The sequence below is a fragment of the Coptis chinensis genome, chromosome 4 (assembly GCF_015680905.1).
Source record: "Coptis chinensis isolate HL-2020 chromosome 4, ASM1568090v1, whole genome shotgun sequence".
In the NCBI taxonomy this organism is placed as follows: Eukaryota; Viridiplantae; Streptophyta; class Magnoliopsida; order Ranunculales; family Ranunculaceae; genus Coptis; species Coptis chinensis.
In genome coordinates, this window is record NC_141459.1 from 94,233,049 (window position 1) to 94,259,002 (window position 25,954).

At 35.7% G+C, this 25,954-nt stretch overlaps 1 protein-coding gene, 1 long non-coding RNA gene, 1 other non-coding gene and 1 pseudogene across 5 annotated transcripts; 3 read left to right on the forward strand and 1 right to left on the reverse strand.

The window, feature by feature from the left end:
• Positions 1-5,399: 5,399 nt before the first annotated feature.
• LOC147505806 (U6 spliceosomal RNA) lies at positions 5,400-5,502 on the reverse strand. The gene has a single exon (XR_015194107.1). It is a non-coding gene; the product is annotated as a U6 spliceosomal RNA (small nuclear RNA).
• A 3,804-nt stretch (positions 5,503-9,306) lies between these two features.
• LOC147505807 (uncharacterized) lies at positions 9,307-10,497 on the forward strand. Its single transcript, XR_015193480.1, has 2 exons — positions 9,307-9,985; positions 10,092-10,497. It is a non-coding gene; the product is annotated as an uncharacterized LOC147505807 (long non-coding RNA).
• Positions 10,498-15,433: 4,936 nt separating this feature from the next.
• On the forward strand, positions 15,434-16,723 carry LOC147505808 (ethylene-response factor C3 pseudogene; annotated as a pseudogene). The gene has a single exon (XR_015193475.1). The product of XR_015193475.1 is annotated as an ethylene-response factor C3 pseudogene (transcript).
• A 4,642-nt stretch (positions 16,724-21,365) lies between these two features.
• On the forward strand, positions 21,366-22,556 carry LOC147505809 (uncharacterized). 2 transcript variants are annotated; one of them, XM_086558240.1, is made up of 2 exons: positions 21,366-21,829; positions 22,061-22,556. In XM_086558240.1, exons 1-2 carry the CDS (start codon positions 21,527-21,529, stop codon positions 22,385-22,387), a joined length of 630 nt encoding a protein of 209 aa, XP_086414366.1. In that variant the 5' UTR covers positions 21,366-21,526; the 3' UTR covers positions 22,388-22,556. The 2 variants fall into 2 exon arrangements, with proteins under 2 accessions (XP_086414366.1, XP_086414367.1); XM_086558241.1 differs by having other exon boundaries at positions 21,376-21,829; positions 22,064-22,556.
• The last annotated feature ends 3,398 nt before the right edge of the window (positions 22,557-25,954 follow it).

Sequence of the window (25,954 nt, forward strand, 5' to 3'; positions counted from 1 at the left end):
TGCCAGCCGTGCAAAATCTTCATCATACAGATGGAATCTTGAGAAAATAATGGTTTGGGTAAGAGTTTGAGGCTTAGTTAAGTGCATCAATAATTAGACGTTAGGCCTTAAATCGTTAAATGCCTTATATTTAGGAAGGGAAATGGGCTGGACTAATTGAAAACAGAGAACAAGCCTATAGGACATAATTGGGGATTAATTTCGCTTCTAGTTTCGTTCAACAAATAATTAAGGCTCTAGGACAAACCGGGTTACAAAGATGATATTACCCTTTATTGCTTTTGAACCCAACTCTTCATCTCTGTTAAGTCACACCGAATGAAAGCTTAAAAACCACCATTGTTAGTTTTGCATACAACCTCATATCACCATCTACCTTTGTTAATTTAAGAAAACTAATATTTTTAAACACACACAACTTTAAATTTCTTTCAATACCCAATTTAAACTCTAATCTACGAAATTTGAAAGCCCTAATTTCTAACAATTTGAGAATGAGAAGTTTGGATCAACATAGTGATAAAGATTTGAAAAGAAATGAAGATTCTTACAATGAAAAAGATGAATTATCATTAAAGGTAAAACCCTATCTTTTGTGATTTATCTTATCTGTGAGTTAGTTGTTTGAAAAGAATTAGAATAATAATTTGTAATTGGCATGTCGCTATTCAATTTTTATTTTTATTTACAACTAATTTGAGCAACAAATTTATGCATGTATAAAGCTGTATGCATGTTCTAACACACATGCATAATCTTATTTGCATGTGTGTTGTACTTGCGTGAAATTAGCGAATGAAGTATCATGAATTTTTTAGGGTTATTATATTAAAAAAGTTGATTATTTTTCGAAAAGTTTTCAATCATTTGTATCGTATTATTATTTGTTGGTGTAGAAAAATCATCAGAGGAAGTTGAAACTTAGAATTTATAGAGAACAAAATAAATAAGACATAGATCCAAACCTACGATGTTGCTATAATAGTGGAGAAGCAACTCACTGTAAAAAGTTGAAGTATGCTTCTAATGATGATTATTGTCATGCGCAATTGTTGTGTGACAATACATGAAGTTGGAAGCTGAAGATCAATGACAATAAAAAATCAAGAGAAAGACAAGCAAAAGAAGCGAGACGAGAAAGTCATGAATGAAGCATTGGACAAAGATTAAATTGGTCAAGATAGATTCTTAGCTTGAGTGTCTGTTGCTAGTAATAGTAAACGGTTGAGGCAATCTCTGATACAATGTTTGAGCCAATGATTCAATTTTTTGAATGTTATTTCTTTTCAAAGGGTAAATACTTTTTCCACTTAATAGTGAAACTATTTTTGCGAATTGGTTGTACATGCATGCGTGTCCATTTTTGCAAATTGATTTTACATGCATACATTGATATGCGTGTGTTTATTTACAGGTCGATCTACAGTAAAAAGAAAAATACATGCAAACTGGTATATGCATGTGCATTATACACATGCATACATGTATATGCATGTATTTATTTATAGGTTGATCTATTGTAGAAAGAAAAGTACATGCAAACTGGTATATGCATGTGTTTATTTACAGGTCTACGGTAGAAAAAAAAAAGTACATGCAAACTAATATATGCATGTGTATCATGCATACATGTATATGCATGTAAATGTTTAATACATAAATTTGGTAGCAATAATGAGCAGCGGGGGATATTGAACCAAAGAGACTTGAAAATTAAATAGCAAAGACAAAAAAGAACTGCTAACAAGAGAATGTATTACAAATTTTATGCATTTTAAAGCTTTACTCGTTAGCCATTCATCTTGTAAAGTATTGTCCATCATTTCTACGGTTGTTCAATCAGTCCAATGTTGTTATGTCTGTTACACCAACTAGATATTCTAAAGTTTAGTGCATAAATTTGGCATTTGTTGTGTATATATGCGTGCGGCGCAACGCTTAATAAAAGCCAATAAAATTTTGGAGTGTTAAAGTATAAATTAAAAAACAAAGAATTACATACTAGGAATAAGTAGAGTGGCCAGAAGAATTAATATTATGCGTATGCACGGTAGAAAGAACAACACATGTAAACTGGTGTATGCATGTGCAATATACACATGCATATTGTTTTTACAGGTATATGATAAAGACCAAATTTATGTACTAAAGTTACATATATGCATGTGTAACTTTAGTACATAAATTTGGTCTTTATCGTATACCTGTAAAAACAAACTTCCAGCCATGAAAATAAATACTGCATATATATTGGTACGAGTGTGGTAATGAATTAAACAACTCCGGTCTAATAATTAGTACTATTTGTTATATGTATGTCTGAACTACTAATATTATCCATCCATGAAAAAAATAATTTCAAAAGAAGAATATCTCTAACAAAAAACAAGAAGTTCAATCAATTGCAATATCTTCTAATGAATACGTCTCCGACTTTCTCATGTACTTTCAATCCTCTTTTTCTTCGGCCTTCCGGGACCTCTCTTAACATCAAGTGGCATTATATCACAATCTTCAGGCATCTCCATAGGCATCTCAATATTTGCAATATGATGAATTGAGTGGGAGTATGACGGGAAGAAAAAAGAGACAACGAAAGACGGATCAATGAATGAGTATACTGAACCATCAGAACTAATAATAGACGCCATTACATGTATGCAGGGGAAATCGTCAATATGCCATTAACGACAACTACAAGACCTGTGTTCCACGTTGACGTATATAATGAACGATGACATCCTCAACATCAATCAAACTCAACCTCATTTGATCTAACAACCTTGAAAGATCTTGCAACATTAACTTTAACATGATAAACACTTTCCATTAAAGGGCACAACTCCGAACGCTAAGACAAACACTCACGTCAGCGGTCATCAAACATCTTCATCATCTTTCGACGGATATGAAACAACATAGCAGTGACAGGCATAAAATGTTCTTCTTTAATCCACGCATTGAAGCACTCGGCAAGGGTTGAACACATCTCAGCATACCTACATCCTTGAAAGCACACATTAGCCCAATGCTCAAATGTGATCTTCACTAAGAAGTCCTCAATTTTTTGCCTTCTAATTCTCTTCAGCTCAGCAAGCTTGTCCTGAGACTCAACCATTGTAAGGAGCATTAGCACACTCCGAGAACAAATTCATAACATGCAGTATACTTAACTTGCACTTCTCCCACACATAGCTGTAGGCACATTGTTCTTTAGGTGCCACAACCAATATATAGTTATGGAATAAAGTGAGGAAAACAATGGGAATGCACGCTTTTAACTAAGCCAACATGCCTGTCACTCAGAAATGTGTACCTCCTATCACAAGGGACAACCAACTTCAAATTCGCTAAGAACCAATGCCAATTGTCATCTGTTTCATTAGCCACGACAGCCATGGTCATTTGCAACAAACCTAAAGAAGAAAAAACAAATAGAATCAATATAAAGCATATATATAAAAAACTTTACACTGGGAAAGATCACCAACATTCACATGCAAACTGAAGTATGCATGTACAAACAATGTAAACAAGGCATATGTGAAGACAAATAAGCACGATAAGATACTATTAAAACAATGTCAAAATAACATACATACGTTCAACAAAAAGATAGATGTTTTAGAATAAAACTTTGATTTCCATTTTTAGTTGTCGCCGCTAACAAACAACCTTTAAATTTGGTTTTCAAGAAAGTCTCGTCCAAATAGATCATTGGGCAACAATACTTGAACCCATGGATACACGTTTCAAAACTGATAAAATACCTACGAAACTTATGGAGTCCCTAGTCAATTTCAAGCACAACATGACTACTGGGATTCAAAGGATTCAAAGCATCTTCAAACCAACACAGCTGATAATATAAAAGACCATCCTTGCCATATATGTATTTCAAACCCAACTCCCTACCAATATAAACATAATGGTATGATATATCAAGGTGATACTCTCTATGAATCAAGAGTATAATTTCTCTCGGCTTCATACAAGGATTATCACGAATCATCTTACGAATCAAGCTTTTCACAAGTTGATTTGAAAGTTTACAATTACTAACGTCTTTACATGCAAAACCATAACTATGTTCAAGGTTAAGCTTTTTCATCTCAAAAGAACCAAGCTTAAAAGCACCATTAACAACCCAAAGGCAACTTTTTTTTTTTTTTTTTTTTTTTTTTACAAATAGCATATATTCGCTACAAATCATTCTTCTTATGTGAGTATTTATATCCCGTCTCAATCGAGTGCATGGTTAGCTTCACACGAAAATCACATGGTCCTTTAAATTTTTGTCCAACATGAGTAAACACCTTAGCCCAAGTATTTGTCTTGTTTTCACGAGTAAACTCAATATCATGATCAAGAAAAATAGAACCACCTGAGTTAGTACTCCTTTCACCCTCACAATTCCCAACAATAATTGAAGAAGACAAACTCAACACTACATTAAAATCAATCATGTTTATATGCTTCACAGAACTATAACAAGCAATGGCTTGGAGCTCGGCATCAGTTTCAATGATAGATTGCTTACCATCACGAGAAATTCATACATTAAAGTCTGTTGTACACAATTCATTCCACTTATTTCAGATCTCTTCCTTAATTTTAGAAACTGTTGAATCTATTCTGATACGAAAAGTGAAACTATCACGGTCATAGCAAAACACTACTAGCAATGAAAAATCCATATCACTACAAGAAAAAAAAACTTATATTCATTAAAAATAAACTCATTATATTTCATACAAAGACATGTTTTGCATGCCATAAACAATCAACAACAAATGACACAACACCATAAAAAATCGAAACAAACAATGAATTAACTATGAATAACACTAAACCTTAATAAAAATATATTACAAATAATTGAATAACACAATCTATATCACATGTCTCAAATTGAAGAATACATTAATACCTACATATGAAAATTTCACAATTCAAAACAATAAAATAAAAAGAAAAATAAGATGAGATTAAATGGAAAAATGAGGAAAACAAAAATAAATCTAGATGAGCAACGATTGATAGAGAAGTGGAATTGATCGAGAGAAGTGGAATGACAAAAAACAAACAGAGTTTGCGTATGAAAATTGGGTTTACTCTGAAAATTTTCTAATTCTATTATGTATAGGAGGAGAAAGTTATTATTGGAATTAAATAGAACAAAAATAGAAAAAAAATTGTCCTGGAACCATAATCGCTTACACTGACCCAGTTGATTTGTTCTAAAACCATAATTATTGGTCAACCAGGCCTAAAACCAAAATTATTGGTCAATTTATGTGTTTGGGCCTAAGTCTATGTTGAAACTTTTGACTGGAACAGAACTTGGGCTGGACTAGAAATCTAATGGATTGGGCTAGAAAATTTGAGCCCAACACATTTTGCTCTATGAGGCATTCTCGAATTGTGCGTGTCATCCTTGCGCAGGGGTGATGCTAATCTCTTATGTATCGTTCCAATTATAATGGACATCCCCGAAGGGACTCTCTGATAGTCTGATGCATTCATATTCACTGCTTCCTGTTAGAAACTTCGAATCATCATCCTAGTAGATATTTACCCCTAAACCATCAAAATTTGAGCATTGCTTCTTTTGCTGAAGCCCCATGTAAGGCATGTAATAACAAGTTGTTATGACATGAACTTTTTTCCTGGTAAATTTGACATGAACTATTATGTCACTCTAGGCCTCACGGTGTCCACTGTCATGTGCTTTCGGTTTTCAAAGGAGTATCTATAACATTTGATAGTTGCAATTTGCAAATCAGCTGATTCGTGTTTCCCACTAAGAATATAGACCAGTCGATCCTCCATGAATTTGAGGTGACCCTCAGCGACACATGCCACATTAGCTAATAAATCATGGGTTAACTAGTATTACCCTTCCATTAGATGAGCCAATTAGCCTCCCCCTAGATGGGAAATTAGGGTCTCCCCATGAGCCAATTGTCAGGGATCATCTAGGCATGAGAGTAGCAGCAGCAGCAACAGAGATGAACAAAGATGATTAGAGTCAAGACTGCTATGGAGACCCATTTCATTGCAATCGAGCTTGCTCTATATATGGTTATAAACAGCAACAAATTAGGAGCATTATCATTGAAGGAAATGCCAAAGGGGATTACCATATTTTTTGAGGGGCAGAGCACAACTGCAGAGTGGAGACATACATAGACCCCTTATTGATAATATTTTGGTTAATTTCTGTCAATTTGATGCTTGTAGTTTTAGATGTACTTCTAAGCTTGTTAATTGTAAGTCCTACAAACTATGTATGGGTATGTGGGGAAAAGAGTTTGGCTCGATGGAGTTTTGTGATTATCGAAAAAAAAAGATGGAGTTTTGTGATTATCCTCCTTCCTTCATAAAGTTTAGTTTAATCAGGAAAAAAAAACAGTCAAGGACGGATAACCTCCTTATTGATGTGTTTCTTAGAACTGCTGATGATATGATTGTCCAGGGAGATCTAAGCTCAGTTCTTGAGGAAGTTGCAAGAGTTTAATGGAGATATACAAACCATGGTGGTATCTTTTCACGTAGCAAGTAGCAACCTAGGTAGAAACCAGTCCCGACTTTTCAATCCATTGTTATATGATTATATCATGATCTTAAAGTTTAAAACTACTTGTGCTCTTTTGATAATTTGTAATTACTGTCATTCAGTCAGTAGTCAGTACCTAGGAACTTTTCCAACTGCTTTCTAGCACTAATACCATTAAGTCAACTCTGCATAAAAAATTGTGTAACCTTGTTGAGCATCAAATTAGAAATAGAAACTCCTGAAACTATAACTTAAAAATGAATCATCGACTTGAGATAAGGGATAGATAACGAGAGTTCAGACAAAGATTACCATTCTACTAGTGTGATTCAGTGAATGCTGGCATACATGCATGAACCATGGCATTTTGGCATCGTGCTAATGGATAATGACCATGATAATCTAAGCTAGATTCTCATTACCAGTTCTATCATGATCAATTTAAATTTGGTTTAACCAATTGTTCTAATTGTTAACTATATCAATAGAATATCTTAGGGCATTTCCTCTAATTGTTAACTATATCAATAGAATATTTTAGGGCATCTCCAATGGGGGTGTAAAATTACACTTTCACATAGGCACCACCTAGGTGCCATTAGAATTTTACTACTTCAATTGTAAATTATCGTAGAGTCTATAAATATCCACTCTCTATTGTTTCCAATAGAAAAATGTAAAAAAGTTCAATTTTAAACTCGGACGTGACGTCCCTCTTCAAATTAAAGTGGGACGTCACTTTAAATCAAGTGACATCCGAGTTTAAATTTTTTAAATAGTGATTTTAGAAATAGATAGGGACGACACTCCAAGTGATGTCCGAATTTGTTTTTACTCAAATATCTGTTCAAGTGTCGCCCGGACTTTTTATTAGCTGATAGCGAGAGGAAGAATTTCCCACCCTCTTTATCAACTAATACTATATTACATACGGTATAACACCCCATTGGAAAGATTAGTTAGAACATTGTAGCTAAATATTTAATGGCGAAATCCTTGATATAGTATCTATGGAAGACTTAATAATAACAGGGTGACCTTGATGTTAAAATGACTAATTGTCTCTTTAACCGGCCACTATAGTAATTTATGAAATATAATAATGTTTAATGATTGAATTAAGAATATCCACTTGTTTGTGGTTAGACACGTTTTTAATACAGAAAGTAGTTTATATTAAAAATGTCGTCACGTCACTAGATTACACTTTTCTAGATCTCTGTCACTAAGCACACTAAAAAAACATTTGATCAGGTAATTGGAACTTTTAATGGCTATGACACTGTAATCATCATCTAAATACATATACATAGTGATAAAAGTCTATGTTCAGTTGATTATCAAAGACCATTAATATTGAGTAGTTGAGAATACTCCCAGTGACTCACGTCAGCCTCCCTTTTTTCTCTCAGACTGACACATCAGATTTTACCTAAAAAAATAAATTATACGCCTTTTTTTGGCGATTTTAATTGTTCGTAGCCCAAAATAAATAAAAACCTCCGTTCTTAAATCTTATCTCCATTCTTAAACAAAAGTAATCCTGAAAAAGTAAGAGCTAAGTAGTAAAACTTCTCTCTTCCTTCTCCTTTCTTAAACAAAAAGAAACCTTAAACACGACATCTGATAGTCCAGAGTTACCAAAAGATACTCCTCTAACAGGTTTTTGGAGTGCTTCCTGGAAAAATAATCCAACCCCCAATATGGTGCTGAGAGTCCGACCTTAAGAATGAAAGCAACCATGAAAGAGTCTTTTCTCAACACATCACCAAAAACCATACAAGAGGAACAGGGTGTTCAGAGTCTTGTACCAGGTGAGAGAAGATTTGTGACAAAAGCTTTTTTTTGGAGGTAATTTCCATTAGGTAATTTTCATTTTATATATTGTTTTATGATATAACTTATTACTGTTTTGTAGCTTTATTCATTTCTTTGTGTTTTAATGTAGGAGTTTCTGGAGGAGAAATAAGATGAAGGTTTTTGTTACTGTAGGACTTTTAGGGAGTGGGTATGTTTTGTATAAGCTTTATAATGGACATAGACAGAGGCTTTTGGATTTAGAGAGGGAGCTTGAAAGGGGAGCCGGGGCCGATGAACTCATTAAAGCCACAGTTAGTTAATAACACTCTTGGACTTTTTTAAAGTTTCATTTTGTTTAGTAGTGACATTTATTTGTTGTTTTGGTTTGATAGGCTGCAAGCTCATTTTGAGAGCATTCAGAGAATAGTTGATTTGACAACGTTACCTTATGCTATGTACTATTTTTGAATCGGTATCGATGAATTAGATCATTCACGGTGGTGATAGATTAAAGCTAGAAAAGGATACACTAACATCTTTGGGGAAGATTGAGATATGGGAAAATCTGAAAATTCTAAGTATGAATAGCCACTTGGCTATTACACAACATTGTTTGGTTTACATTATCTGCACTTGGTTTTCTAGCTAATTTAAGTTGCTTTTGTTTTTTTCGTGTTGTTTTACTAGATTTCACGAGATTGGCGGTGTCATTATGGGCAATGGCGGTACTCAACTTATACATCAGAGTTCAAGTCAACATTTTAGGGAGACATCTCTACATTGATATAGCTTGAAGAATGGGAGCGTCTTATCTACTGGTAAGACCCTTTCATTTTACGCTTGAAGTTTTCTCTATTTACATCACTCAGCTTTCCAGCTATATGGGGTTTATAATACATCTTTTGATTTTCCTTGTCACAGTCTACGTGGGGTGTGGTGGTGGGATTGCTCATGCCATCATTTCACCCCATGCCTCAAACACCTATGGTATAAGAGTTGAAAGATACTCGCCACGTGTGCATAGTGAGTTTATATGAATTTTGGTTACACACAAAACTATGCGTTCAATTGGAACAGAAATCCCAACCCCAAGTATAAATTCTAGAAGGTCAACAATTGTTAGAGCACATCTAATGCATACAAACTAAAACACCCTGTTTCATGTCTCAGCTGCTAAATATTTTTTTCCTCAGACTTTTTTTTTCCCTCCAAATATGTTGTGGTGTATGAAATGGAAAACTTATTGGTTGCATTTACATGGAACAATTCAGCAGTATTGTTTTGTTAACTATGAATGGATGACTGAGTGACTCTCTTTTTGGTTATTGCACTACTGGATTTGTGTTGTAAAATATCTCATACTCTACTTCCTTTTCTTTCATCGTAGTATATAACATATTTTACTTTTCACAATAGTAAAAGGTGCTCCCTGTCTCCCTGACCTTTATAAAGTTTGGCTAAAGATTGTGATCGTCAACCATAAGTTTTAATGTGTAGAAGTGGTTATCGGGTGTATGCTAATATCAGAGTGGTCTAGGAGTTATAGGTCATAGTAGAAATTGCATGTCAAGTGTCCAGAAATCCAAACGTGGTTCTTCTGGTGTAAATGCTGAAACAGATTCCTTTGTATCCTTAAGCATGGTTTCTTTGCTAACAACTTTTGTTTTTAATCATCCACTGATTTCGTATCCAGTTCCTTTTGGTCTATTGTCTTTCTTAACATCTCTAACAGGATGATACCGATGATCTGAAAGAGTCACCCATACCCAATATGGAATCCTCAACTGTTATGGAAGAGATAGATGCAAAACACAGGTTATCTGAATCATCAGAAGATCCAGAAGAAGATAGCGGGGAAGAAGATCAACACATTAGCAAAGGTGAAATACTGCCCAAATAAGAAGCATTAAATGTTTCTTTTATACATCTTTTGCTCTAGCCTTCACTGTATTGCATAAAGTGCCATTACATATAAATGATACACTACCAAATAAGTGATAAGTGATTTAGAAGCTGTTATTTGCGACCGCAATATTGTTCTTTCGCCGTATATTCAAATGACTCTGAAAGGACTTGCTTATTGTCATAAGAAATGGGTCTTGCATATGTAATGTATATATATTATTTTTGTTATGGAATTTTTTGTTTTTGTTGTTGTATTTATGAGTTTGGGGTGTGATGGTTTTTGGTTTTTAGGGAAATGAATAGTACAGAAAGTGCCTAGAAAAGAAATAGACAAATCCTAATAATAACAAGCCCATTTAACGAGTTGCCAACGCTTTCTAGGCCTATAATATCTCATAATCTACTATGAATAGGAGAAAAGCAGGCCATATATATCTTCTGTGAATTGGAACAATATCCCCTCTGCCCAGATATATAGAATTATTGTTGTTGGATCAAATACTGTGACGTTAATTAGTAAATATCATTGTCTCTTCCTTATCATTCAATGTTTAAGTTTGGTTAAGGTAAGCTGGCATGGAAGTAAGAAGAGAGAGAAGTTTGGTGCATATATAAAGGTATAAATGTGACATTTGCTAGACGAAATCAAGAAGCACAAGTACACACAACAAATATCTCCCTCTAACTTCAATCAAACCTGACTTTCTTGATTTCTTCCCTACCACTTTCATCACATTATTCGCTATAAGAACTACTATTTTTACTCCCATACATATCATTTGAGATTTCAAAATATATATGGCACATTCGCACCATGCCATGGCTTTTTAACCTAATTCTTATTACTAATTTTTCACATCGAGCAAAAGTTCTAGATCATCATCTTGGTGACTCTTGAGTTGATTAAGGTAACAATAATCATCTTTTTGACAAAGACTTAAGAGCGATTTCAGGCCATATGGACGTGATTTCATTTGGAGGTAAACCAAGCGGACGATTTTTCAAATGGCAAGGTCCCCGGTGATTTCATTTTCGAGGCCTTTGGGTGCAAGCCGATAGTACCAAAGATACTTGGATATATCACATAATATTTCGAATTCATGAATCGGTGTTAACTTAAACACTGCCGGGGCGGCTTGGTAGCCCCGATCGCGGAGTTTACTCATTAAGTATGTTGTTTTGTCCATATGGCTGGTTTTGTTTTGTTTTGCCTTTGAATATTTTTTTTGTAGGTGTGGTGTCTTTTATATCAATGTAATTGGGTATGGTGTTGGTGCGATCAAAGTTTGAGATCACGGTACATCAACCATCTCTAAGAAGTCGCAGCACACATAGTTTGTCCTATTGATCTTTGTGTCGATGAAATGCGGCGTTATCAGGGAAAAAAGGCCAATAAATCATACGCCTATCACCGTGGAAGCAATAAAAACAAGATAGCAAGAGAGATTCATCTCATTTTATGTACGAACATAAGGTACTAAAATGAAAATTCCTACCGTCCCGCTCCGATTCTTATTATGTATGGCTGTGAAGTATTCTCCCCTCTCTTTGATCAACAAGCGAAGAACTGCTGCATGTGATTTTACAATGAGAATAAGATTGTTGTCCTTGTGGCGATTGCATTCGAAAGTCTTCAAGAGAGAATGGTGGCGATTCGCGTGACTTGCTAAATGAGGAACGAAATCCCAAACCATTAAAAGGTCCCCACACAATCCATTGGAACATTGAAATCCCTTGATGGAGTAGAGGCGTCGGTGAGGATTGGATCATCGGCATCGGGTTGCACAAGAAGATCATCAATTGGGTATTTGATGGGTTCAAATTTAGCTCATCTTCTACAAATTGAGAGATGATAGAACTTTAGTGAAAACGCCAACCATGAAATACTTTCTCTTATGAAATGTCAAATTGTCCTCGCCATTGCTACTGATTTCTTCATGACAAAGAACATATCAACTAAGAATGTACTACAATCCTACTTACCTAATCTATGCACAAAGGCATTTGTACACCAAAATTGAAGAGCTAGAGACATGAAATATAAAAACAACACTATTTTGATGAGTAGTGGCGTTAACAAAAAAAAAATCAATTAGTGACAATGTAACAAAAGAACTTCACCATTGGGAAAGTAGTGACGTTTGAGGCAGTCAACTTCACAAGTGGTGTTGGTGCACTCAGAGTTGTAACTAGACAATTCTGTTCTAAACACATGCCTAGAACTTAAAATTTTTTTATACCTCATTCTTATTTTTTGATGATTTATTCATTTTATCATTTATCTGATTTTATGAATTTGAAATTGAAAAAAAAAAAAAAAAAAGCTTATTATGAAATGCTAACTATCATTGTTTGTGTTGAATTGATTGGGGTCTAAATGTATGTGACAATGGAACCAAATCGAATAGTTTAGCGACACATTTAATTGACCTTTTCACCTATGAGTAAAGTAATAGGTAATCTAAATTTTCAGTAAAATAGGTGTTTGGCGTGTGTCAAATATGGCAGCTCTAAATGAGGCATTGATTGCGGAAGTCTAAGCGGTGAAGGCTGGCTACAACATAGTTGGGTGGAGAAGTACACAATTCGGCTTTGCTCAACAATTATCCATGAACCCCCAAGATGTTCCAAAGAACAAGCATCAACGGACTAACAAGCTTAACATGTTTCAATTGAAGCCGCATCAACAAAAATGTCACCCTCACCCACGGGAACAACAAAGAAAACAACAAACATTTCGGTCACAAAGCATGAGTCGGAGCAATAGAATTATTGAAAGGGAGTATTTTTTTTTTTGTAATACTCATAAAATGGTACCTTGGGCCTTTACCAGTGGTGGTCGCCGCTTTTCATGCACCCACTTAACTATCTCAAGTTTAGCGACACATTTAATTGACATTTTCACCTATGAGTAAACTAATAGGTAATCTAAATTTTCAGTAAAATAGGTGTTTGACGTGTGTCAAATATGGCAGCTCTAAATGAGGCATTGACTGCGGAAGTCCAGCGACTAAAGCTGGCTAAAGCACAATATCCCATAATAACATATGGTTTTGCAGTATTTTTCTAAGTCACTTCAAGTACATGATACATTGAAGCAATCCTTAGATTATTTCGGGCAATAGCAAAATTTAGTGTCTAAATATATGTTGTTATGAACATCATTTACAATGGAATTTCCCAATATGAAATCTATCCCGTGAATTAGAATGTATAAACCCTTCAAACAAAGTATACATATATTATAAGCAATTAATCATTAGCTATTAATATACATATATGATTTATTCAAGTAGATTTTAGGCTTTTGAGTCATTAGCTATCTATATAGCAAGTACGGCCATAGGCCGGGCCAAATGGCTAGTATATTATAATAATGTGGTAGCAAAACGGGTTTAAATTTCTATCTTGTTGAGGTTCAGTGATCCATTGTAAGGACCACTATGGTTGATTAATTACTACTTAATCCTCGTTCTATTGTTCAAGTTGTTTAAGGTTGATTGATTAAGTAGTAATGATCTTATGTTGTAGTTTGTCACGTTTAGATACCATCAAAGAAATTTGTAATGATCATGAATCTTATTTTGTATTTTGCAGGTTCATGTACCAAATTTGGTTGGGTGGTGAAAATGATGTGTTTTTATAGTGAACTAATCAAGAATAATTTGGTTGTATTTTTGTTTCTTATCCTAAATGATCCAATAGAAGGTTTCAGACCAATATCCAGATCTTATGAAACAACTTATAAGTGGTTATCTAAAAAAAAAATGATGAACTTATAAATTACTGAAGACATGCTGAATAAGTGCAAGTGCGCCCAGTCACTAGTGCAGCTTTCTATAGAAAGCGGCAGGGGCTAACGTTAAATACTTAAATGGTATATATCTGGATTAAGATACCATCTGAATTTATTATGTAGTGAAGGGGCCACTGATTGAATCAAGTTACAAGCAAGACCAACTCCTTTGAATCTTGAACATTAGACCATTATCAACGCACTGCTATATTTTTTTTTAAGACTTCAACGTTTTTAGTCTATCAAAATTTCTAAAAACGAGTCAAGTACCAATATATTTGAACAAAATTTGGAGTTTTTATTTTGGATGGGAATAGTTGTTCCATTCCAAACTGTAGAAAAGTCCAACGGGTACAAAATCGAGCTGTTATAATTTTTTATTAAAAAAAAAGGCGGAAAAATCTTGGCCCCACAAAACTTGTCCCATTATAATTTTTTATTAAAAAAAAAGAAAAAAATACTGGACGGCAAAACTTGTCCCGTCCCACTCTTGGACGGGACAACTTGTCCCGTGCAACTCATTTATGTTTTTCTCAGTATTTTAGTTTGAAATTTGACAATTTTTATAATCCAAATTGTGTTTTGGCTACGCGTTGGGATCAAAATTGCCAAATTCATTTCCATCTGTCACATTAGAAATGGGATTTGACAATGCGTTGATGATGCTCTTACTAACGTTATAACAAACAACCCCATTTAAATACTGAGCACCTGTGCTCTGAGTAATTGAATATATATATATAGAATAAAGAGTGAGCTCCTGTGCTATGAACAGTATGAAGCATATATGAGTAAAGAATAAAGGGGTACTGTAGATGTTCATTCCAATTGTTTTGAGGGAAAAAAAATTCTTCCAGTTCAACAACTACTCCGAGATAGAGATATACTAATGGAAAAAGAAGGTTCTTTCCAAAAATAGTAAATAATAAAAGTTGGAATAGTATAGTGCTATGAACAAAACCAATTTAAAAAAGCAATATAAGTTCTATTTTTCCTGATATGGGTACATAACTTGATAACTATATTGATAAGTTACCATGGGTTATTGCCCGTTCAAGCATTACCCTTGATTACAAAATAGGGAGTTTTAACGTTTTGTCCGTGATGTTGAGGCAAAACCTCAACTTGGCACAGGTAGTTGCTATGGGGGCAGACTCAAACTAACAAATTGATTAAACAAAAGGAGGTCAGCATGCAGCATGCTACTTCCAAAAACAAGCAATTTATTATGGCCGCCAGGGGTCGCAATTTACCCTCGTGCGACAATTTAGAGAGTATATGGTCCATTCCAGACCTCACTCAACATTATAGAAACATCCTCCCTGGCCATTGTTCTTGCTTTGGTGGCCCTAGTCACACTCATTATTCTGACTTCTTTATCTCCTCTATAATTTTTCAAACTCTTCCCTCTTCTTTGAGTATATATATTGGTCATACAGAATTTTAATAACAAAGTTTTTGTAAGCGTATAAGTGAAGAACCTTGGGAAACACTGCTAGAGTTTAAAGATGAATTCTCCTTCCTTCCAATCTCAATACTTAGAATACTCACCTGAATCATCGATGGGGTCGTCGAATTTTTTTCCATTCGATGATTTGGCTACTAACCAAGAAGCCCTTCCTTTTAATATAAATGACTCTGAAGAAATGCTACTTTATGGCATCCTCGCAGAGGCAGCAGCTGAAGCATCAAATACCAAAGTTTCAAATCGAATTAAGGATGAAGAAGTTTGTTCAAGGGATGAAGAGGAACCTAAAGCAAAGAACAAGTCTTATAGAGGTGTCCGAAGGCGGCCTTGGGGAAAGTTTGCAGCGGAGATTAGGGATTCTACTAGACATGGTGTACGAGTTTGGCTTGGAACATTTGATAGTGCAGAATCAGCTGCTTTGGCATATGATCAAGCTGCATTCTCAATGAGGGGACCAATGGCGGTGCTCAATTTTCCAGTGGAACGAGTCCGTAAATCACTAGAAGACATGGAATATGGTTGCGAAGAGGGCTGCTCACCAGTCTTGGCACTCAAGAAGAGACACTCCATGAGAAAAAACTCCATGGGTAGGAGAAAAAAGTCTAGAGACACGCGAATAGAGAATGTGGTGGAATTTGAGGATTTAGGTGTTGATTACTTGGAGGAACTCTTAAGTTCATCAGAAAGTGCTTGTTCTAGTTACAGTCCCAGCTCCAGTTCTTGCTGTAGTTTTTGATATAATTTCCTTTCACTCAATATTTCTTTCTTTCTTAATTTCTTTGTTCATAGTTCCAAATTCCTAGGCCTAATTCTTTCCCAAATGTTTCTTTATAATCTGTAAGCAGAGATTTAGTTTTAAGCTAGAAGACCTGCTCTGGTTTTTTGTACGAACTTTGAACTGGAGGAATAAAGCTTACATCATTTTGTGAATTCGATCAATAATTTCAACAAGGACATGATGTAATGACAAGTCAGCCACAATTTTTCTTGACGAAAGTCCTGCGGTCACCCTGGCTGGGTCAGTGAGTGCAATAACTCAAATGTCAAGTTGCAAAAGAATATGGTTGCGGGGTCACAAGGTTGTGTAATTGTGATGTGTAATCTGTTTTTGTTGAAACTTGAAAGTGATGTGTAATTGTGTATAGTTATGAGTTAGAAGATTATCCACACCAAAAATAAGTCTTAATTTTATTCAGCGACAGAATTCAACGATGTTAGATTATTAATATCTTAGCATGACATATTCAGCAGACAGAATTCAACAATGTTAGATTATTACGATCTTAGCAGGACAACGTTAGAGTAGTTGCGTGAATAGCAGAGTTACTTACAACTGTTACAAGTGATACAAGAGATTTCAATACTAACAATTTTGCAAGCGCCATCATCTTGCATTTCTGGGTCTTCAAAACATCCAAACTAGGTTTACTGTTTACACTTTACACCCTGGCCTTAGCCCTTAACCCGTTTATCATTTTGACTTTTCGTCCACCCTAATAGCATTCCCAATGCAAGCAATAATTAGTTACCTCTATATAGGACCTCATAGTCATGAATGTTTTATTCTGTTTGAATATAAAAATGAAAAAAATTAAAAAAAAAAAATATGCCGAACGGAATGAAACATTAAAGAAGAAAAAAAGAAAAAAATTGAAAAAACTCATTCCGTCCGAAAAAAAAATGAAAAAACATACAAGACAGAATAAAAGATTTCATCCGAAGTTCACAACTCAACAGCTATCTCCATTCCGTAACAAGTGTTATCCTTATTGTTATTTAGTGAAAAACTATATTTATTGTCACTCTTGTATTGGGTCATTGTTTTTGCCTCATAAAGATGGGAATGCTCTAGCAAACCTTGACAAATAAGTAACAACATAAGCAAGCAAAGTGTCCCATGTTGAAAGCCACATTACAGATCCCAAACGAAAATAACAAAAACCACTCATTGTATTTTTATGCTCCTAATATATATTCTCAATTACTCGCGTTTGAGACTTATAAAACCTTATTATTAGGTTCTTTTTGACATTGCTAGTAATTTAGTCAATTATCTTTGTCAATTTATAGGGGCGGATGGGATTCAATAATAGGGGGCTACTAACACTAATTCTCACTATTTTTTTTTTTTTGAGTGAATAGCACTTTTGGGCAACTGGCTAACTCATAGATCCGCCCCTGTATAGAGGCAGGCAATTTTTATTTTTTTTTGGTAACTAACTGTCCAAGTTGTTGAACGACTAAATACTTGAATGAGAATTTATTGACATTGATACGACATATTGTGAGGTCTGAACCCAGTAACTGAATGATTTCCAAACTTGTTTATTCTAGTATTCTACTGCTTCAATGAGAATGTATTAATTGGAAGGAAATATATATAATTGGAACTATTTCTGCGAAATACTTGAGGTTTGCATGGGGATCATATAATGAAGAAAACAATCTATTGGAATACTTGTTGCAGCAATAATAATCCGACAATGATATGTGTGTACATATTTTAACAAATAAATATGTGGCACGTGGTTACATCTTTTTAACTCGGGTACAGTTTTAATGTGGATAAGAAGTATCTTAACACACTTTAAGTCTAAATCCTGACTAACTTATTTACTAGGTTTGGGAGTAAAATAAGAATAGTAGGTTCGACTCCCAATCTGAACCTGAACATGTTTCCTTGTTGTTAAAGTCAATAAATAAAACTTATTGATTTGGAAAACATGAGCTTCTAGAAGTGTTTGGATAAGACTTGACAAGATATTATTTTCTAGTTAAACACTAATTACTTAATTCACAAGTAATTATGGAAACCTAATCTATATCTTAATATTAAAGCTCCCACAAGGGATATTTTTCGAGTTCTATTAAAATTCCACGTCATCTCCTATTAAAATGAGAATTTTTCTCCTATTTGAAAAATGTGATTTTTTTTTTTTACAATGGGAATTCATCTCCTATTATGACGGAAATTCCTCTCTTATTAAAATAAATTCTAACACTTCTAATTAAAGCAGAAATCATTTTCCTATTAAAATGGGAATTTCTCCCCTATTTGAAAAGAGAAAAATCTAGCATATCTAATTAAAACGGAAATTATTCCCCTATTAAAATAGGATCTCTCTCCCAATTGAAAAAAATAGGTTAATTTTTAAAATTTAATTAAAACTTCATTTAAAATAATTCATTAGAAAATTAAAACAAGTTAGCAACTAAAACCGTAGTCCTAATTTTCTAAAATAATCTAAATATTTTCAAAAGAGCCGGTGCGTATGCACGGGCCTACAAACTAGTCTATTCTTATAGATAGAATAATTTAACTACGTTTTGAGTTTTATTCATCTTCATAGGATACATAGACAGCCATTAAAGAATGTGGTTCAACTCGTTATCTTCTAGATCTATTTTTCTTCAATTTATTTAATATTTCTAATTATTCTTTGATTATCAACAAAATACTTGTGTTTATATATTAGAAAATATCATCACACAATATACAATATATAATTGTGTATGGGTAGGAAATGTCATTGAAAATAATTTTTCCATCGAGCAATCAATGCATCAAACGCATCACTGAAGTGGCGATTGTGTGTGCTCAGCTATGCCCACGAACTTTATAACTGTTTAAAGGCCCAGTTCTAACATCTAAGTACTGGCTTTAAAGTCCAGTCTAACCAGGAACTAGGAGATAGGCCAAAATCAAGGCCTTCAGGTAACAGAACCACTACATAATCGTAGGATACATCTCATGATGGTAATTCTGGCAAATTAACAATGACCAGGCCGGCTAAAATCTGCACTAAAATAGCAACACACATGAAAAGGGTTGTGTTCCCTAACCCATCAACATGAAAAACATTGAGAAATTAAAACATGAGTGTTGATAATTGCAATAATTGTTCAATACCCTTTTGTTTTTGTGTTTGTTTGTGTTGTTGTTATTAGAATGACGGTACAGTGGTAATTTTGGCATACTAACAATCAACCAGGCCAAAATCTGCACTAAAAATGCGACACTGAATAAAAGGGTTGTCTTCCCAAACTCACCCACGTGAAAAATACTGAGAAATTAAAATATGAGTGTTGATGACGGCAATGATTGTTAAAGACTCTTTGTGTGTGTGTGTGTTTTTATTGTTGTTGTAATGTTGTTAGAAGAATGACTGTACTACAGTGGTAATTTTGGCATATTAACAATCAACCAGGCCAAAATCTGCACTAAAAATGCAACACTGAAGAAAAGGGTTGTCTTCCCAAACTCACCCACGTGAAAAATACTGAAAAATTAAAATATGATTGTTGATGACGGAAATGATTGTTAAAGACTCTTTTTGTGTGTGTGTGTGTTTATTGTTGTTGTAATGTTGTTAGAAGAATGACTGTACTACAGTGGTAATTTTGGCAAATTAACAATGAACCAGGCCAAAATCTGCACTAAAAATGCGAGAAAAACATTGAGAAATTAAAACACTGAGCGTCGATAATGCAATGATTGCTAAAGATTTTTTTTTGTGTGTGTTGTTGTTGTTAGTGGAATGACGATACAGGGTTGCACTGGCAACCACATAGCATTGTAGCCTTCGGGATGGACGGTGACATGGTTCGCTCTTTCCTGATGTTAAGCCAGTTGCAACCTTTCATTCTTTAGCACCTAGTTGCAACAATTAACTCTCTATTTAAAGAACTCCGCTTTTATTGAACAAGAAAACAACAACAACAACCGCAACCGCAACGCATAGCCTTCTACATCCAACTTATAATTAGAATTGGCAGAAAAGAAAGAGGGCTTCAAGCACATCCACAAGTTTATGTATGATCGCATGTAAGTACATTGATTGATGGACGTCGTGTGGCGCGCAGCAGGTGCACAAAATCTTGGACAAAGTGGGCAATTTAACGTTACGAGTGGGATCTTCAGAGATTAGACCAAAACAATGTTTTCTTGGTAAAATTACGTGCAGAATTGGGTTCAATACCCACCAACACGAAGAAGGGAATGCACAATATTGGCTAATCCCGGTTGTATTGTAATTGATTCCAACCTGGTCTTTAGCGGCGCAGATGAATTAAATTTTAATTAGATTTACATTTTTCTAGTTTTATTGCAAGTGCTTGCTTGCTTGCTTAATTTTAAAGCAAACTAATCTATTTGAATGGAAAAGTATATTCGATTAGTAGCTTACCTTTGAAGCAACCTTTTGATTTTTCATTTCAAGTTGCTAAACGCACCGGCATTGTCCACAGTCCAAACTTTGTATCGAGATGAAAATGAAAGTCTAGAAGTATGAAAGAAAGTGATTCTGTGACATGAAAGTATGCAACAAAAGTAGGTATCATTTGTTGCCAACAGCTAAAACACCTTCCTCGCGTATATAGATATTTTTCCGTTCCTGAAGTCTTAATTAGTACCTTAGGGGAAAATTATTGTTCTAAGGCACAACAAAGCAAGATAAAATATATACGTTAGGCCAAAAGACAATTTGTGAAAATCGCAAGGGAGATTAGACAAGGGTAGAAATTTTTAGACAAGCTCCATCCATGTCAAATCACAGCCTAATATCACATTGTTTTTCTGATAATTATAAGTGTTTGTTGGAGGCGTGTGTGTTCAAAGTTCGACACTATAAACACTCGATCTAGACAACTTGTGATTTACTGCTTCTTTTACCTGCCCTGTTTGCAAAGATAAAAGAAGTGGGAAAAAAAAAAAAAAAAAACGTGTGATTAATCTCATTACGTAAAATCTTTCATTATACTATAACGTAAAAAAAAAGAGACTAGTTTTATGTAAATGCCATTTACTGTAGTTTGGTTCATAATGGTGGGCATTGTGGAGTTTGGACTATGGACCACCAAACTAGTGTTTGTTAAAATAAAAGCATAATCAACTATGCTAATAAGAACCAACCACTCAACGCTTCCTTCAAACACAGCATAGAAAACCAGCTCTCTTCCGCTGTTCTTCTTCTCTGCCTCTCGATCTAATCCCCTGTCAATGTCTCGCTTCAATATTGACAAGAAGCTTTCACCTGCTAAGAACGCTTGGAAGCGGTTCACCTCTTCTGTCCAGAAAAAACTTCATAAGCTCAAAAGGTCTAAAGCTATCAAGAAGACTACTGAAAGATTTAGCACCACCCTAGGGACAGTTCTTGGCCGCTCGCCTAGTTTTGCTCGTAAGGAAAAGAAACTCAGTAGACCATCTTCTGCTCTTCGCGTTGGACGCAACAAGCACCATATCCGACCTAGTTATAAACCGGTTTACGTCGATGAACTTTTTATGCAACATGTCATGGTTCAGGTGCGGTAAAATTTCTATACCGCGCAGCCTAGTTAGTTTGATTCATAATCAAGTAATAGTTCTTTTGTGAATGTTTACTGTTTTATTAGGCTTGTTTAGTTGCTTCGTTTCTTAAGCATTTGAATTGCATCCTAATTCTTTTGACATTGAGCTTGGGACAGAAGTCTGGTTTATTGATTAATCAGAAAACCTTTAATCAGACTTATATATCCGAATGCTATTTTTTAACAGCAGATGACAAATAAGGGCCACAAGAAGACGAAGCCAAGTCACATTATTGATCCAGGATTTTCAAGTGTAGTGTGCAACTTCTCCAGCATCAACAAAAAGGAAAGCAAGCTCCTAAATCAGGCAAGCGTGTCTGAATCAAGCAAGAAAAAAGAGATGGACATAGAGAAAGTTACCAACGGCGAAGTGGGATGCTCTTCAACTGTAACACAATTGCGTGGAGTTGATGAGAGAGCCGAGGAATTCATTACCAGGTTTAAGGAAGAGATGAGACGTCAGAGACAGAGATCCTTCGGAGAATTTGAAGAGATGCTGGCAAGAAGTGCCTAATGATAGTATCAATCTTTATCTACAGCTCCTTTTTTTTTTTTTTTCCTTTAATCGGATATACAAGATATAGATGTGTGTTTCGACTCTTATGGTTTCATGTTGCACAATTGTACAAGTCCAAATATTTATATTCCATGCTGTATGTATATGACATTTTTATTTCTGGTTATTATTTTTACTCAGCTTTCTTTCCCTGAGTTTTTTTTTATGTGAGTATGGCTATTGCACTTCCATGTTTCTTGTATTAAAATTAATCACCACCTTTGGAACTTCGAAGTACAAAAATAAACTACGTTCATTTGGTGTAGTTAAGGCAGCAATGAAGTATTTTAATTTGTAAAGCATACTGAAATGGACAACAAATTATTTGGGTATTGCTCATCTATTGCTATATGTAAACCAATCTTGAGAGTGCTTAACCATTTAACCTCGATCTTGATTTCTTGGAATCAACTTTTGTTTAGCATCGTCCTTGGAGTTGCTAACTTGCTATAGCTGTTGGAATCTTTTTGAGTGGGCAAGAATATACCCTAACTAGCTTAATTTTGAAGCAACCCTTTAGAATGTTCAATTCTTAATCAGCAAGTTGGAAAGAAAAGTGGTTTGCCAGCAATATCAATCAAAGATACCCTACATTTACCCAATACTAATAATAATAATTAATAAAAATGAAAGATACCAACAGCTAAACAAAATAAATCCCATACTTCTATCCATAATTAAATTGTTTCTCGAAAACAGATAACCTTTTCTTTTTTGGTATGAGGATGATGTTATTTATTTATTAATAAGCGAGGTTTTTGAGAGGTCCCTACCCACCTTTCATTAAGATAAAACAAGCTGGTTACATCCTGACATACATTTTGCAATTGGCATCATCATAGACTATTTTTCTAATATTTTCGGAGAAGGAACTCGGGACTAGCTCTATAAACTTGGCAGATGGTATATTTGACGCTAGTGCATTTGCAAGTTATTCACCTCCCTAAAAACATGTTTGATCGAGAAAATTAAAACTCAAAACTTCCTATCAACTTCCTAATGTTGGCTGTAAGTAACTAAGTACCCTCCGTTCTACAAACATATCACTACAACACACGTGTCCACAACCCAGGTCGTATCTCCATCAGCTCGTACCACGCAACCAGTATGGCATAACGACCCAGAATCAAGTCGTCCCAAATCTCAATTACAACCATATATAGAAGCAAATCATCTAGCGCAATCCTAGAGCTCAGTCAATGTACCAATCAAGGATACATTTACTTTGTAACATCAAGAGTAATGACGAATCATCAAGATAGCACACAATGTGGATCTACAATTGATAACGGCCTGGAGCAAATAAATAAAGTCAGCTCAAACATCTATAAATAGAGAGAGATAAACTACGTAAGACTTGATTCAAGTTTACCCCAAGAAACTTGATACGTAGGTAACTCTTGTCCCGAGTAAGAGTGCAGCCATTCCCTATCAAACAGAACATCAGGTCGTTGACCCCAAAACACCGAACCTCTACATTGGCGCCGTCTGCCGGTTCGTTTCCTTGAGAAAACACACAACCATTTTCTCAAGCCCACGAAGCTGGTCATAAAACCACCATGGAAGCACAACTACAAGCCTTAGGAGATCAAATGAAGACTCTCTAAGATTCGTTCTTCGCCTTTCAACAAGAAAACCAAACAATGCGCGAGCAAACCACTTCCAACACCAACAACGGCACTCTAGACGTGGACAACAACACAGTCACAGCCCTCACCACCATCACCAATCAACGACTAGAAGACTTCGCCCAGAGGTTGGAGAAGTCAAACGACAAAGCCAGCACAATCCAGATCGCTCAAAAGATGCTCCAGTCATACAAGGCATCACCATTCACCATTGAAATTAGGGACAAGCAGCCTACCTCAGAATTCATATCTCCAAAGTTCCCATTATACGATGGTAGCTCATGTCCAAGCCAGCACATAGCTCGTTTCAGCCAGATCCTCGCACTTTATAACGCTCCAGACTATGATTACCTGAAGTGCAAACTCTTTCCAACCAGCTTGAAGGATAGAGAACTAGACTGGTTCTACACGCTCACCCCCGATTCAATCAACAATTTTGACAAGCTGGCTGAGCCGTTCGCAGCGGAGTTCGTCAACAACAAGAAGAAACAAGCTAACCTGGACTCTTTGTTTCAGCTTAAGCAAGCACACAGCGAGACAATCTGCTTTCCTAGGACGTTTCAAGAAGGAACTCCTATCAATGGAGCCAGGCCTCAAGGACAGCTTTGCAACTTCTGCATTCACCAATGCCCTCCTGGACGACTCCGACCTAGCAGGGTCTCTAATGCGTAACAAGCCAGAACGCTTAGACGACCTGTACCACAAAATCGACAAGTACATCAAGTACGAAGAATGGATGGCCCAGCGCAAGGACAAAGAAGTCCTCGCAGTAAGCGACAAGCGAGGACCCAAAGAAAACAATCACTACTTAGGCAACAACAACAATAACAAGGGCTCCAGCTCCCACAAGCCCTCATACACCAAAAGATAATTCTCCAACTTCTCTAGGACGCCAAGCCATATCCTGAAGAAGATATATATAGCACCATACTTTAAGCCCAACATCAATAAAGTCATAGCAATCCAAGGACGCCCATACTGCCACTTCCACAAATTCCACCACCAAGACACCGACGAATGTTGGAGTCTCAAGCACTATCTCCAAGACCTAGTTGAAGAGGGAAAACTGAAAGAGTTCCTGCCTGAAAGCGACCTAAGGCATAAGCTGAATGCCAATCGCAACAGAAGCAGAAGCAGGAGCTAGGAACGACATTTTCACAGAAGGAGTAGAAGCAGAACAACCCGATGATCTAAATCTCCAGGTCGGTCGAGGCACAATAGGAGACAACACTCCTTTGATCACGATGAGGAAAAAGTAATCTACATGATTACAGATACCTTCAACAACGAGACCTCAGGTCGTGAAAAGCGCAGGCGTGTAGGAGTGTTGCAAGAAATCTACCACCTCTCCCATAAAGCTGAGATGATCACTCCTACCAACTCTCAATCTACGACTTCCATATCATTTACCGAAGAAGACCTTGACAAGGTGTGCCTACCTCACAATGATGCTCTGGTAGTGCACATTAAAATCTACGGGTGGACAGTCAAAAGTGTCCTCATCGATCCAGGCAGCTCCTGTGACATCCTCTTCTATCAAACATACAAGGACATGCACCTGCTAGACTCGGTGATGATAGAATCAAATGCACCACTCTATGGGTTCAGCGGAAATCACACATATGCCATTAGAGACGTCATCCTACCAGTCTCCATTGGAGAAAAAAAGGACATGGTTAAGATCTCAACACGCTTCAGTGTGATCGATGTCAAGTCGTCCTACACTGCCATTTTGGGACGCAGATGGATTCACAAGATCCAAGCAGTTCCATCCACCTTACATCAAGTCCTGCGGTTCCCCAGACCCCGAGGTATTATGGAGCTCAGGAGCAACCAACTAGAGGCTCATAGATGCAATCAAGTCAGCATCACAACTACAGCCAAAACTCAGGTCGTC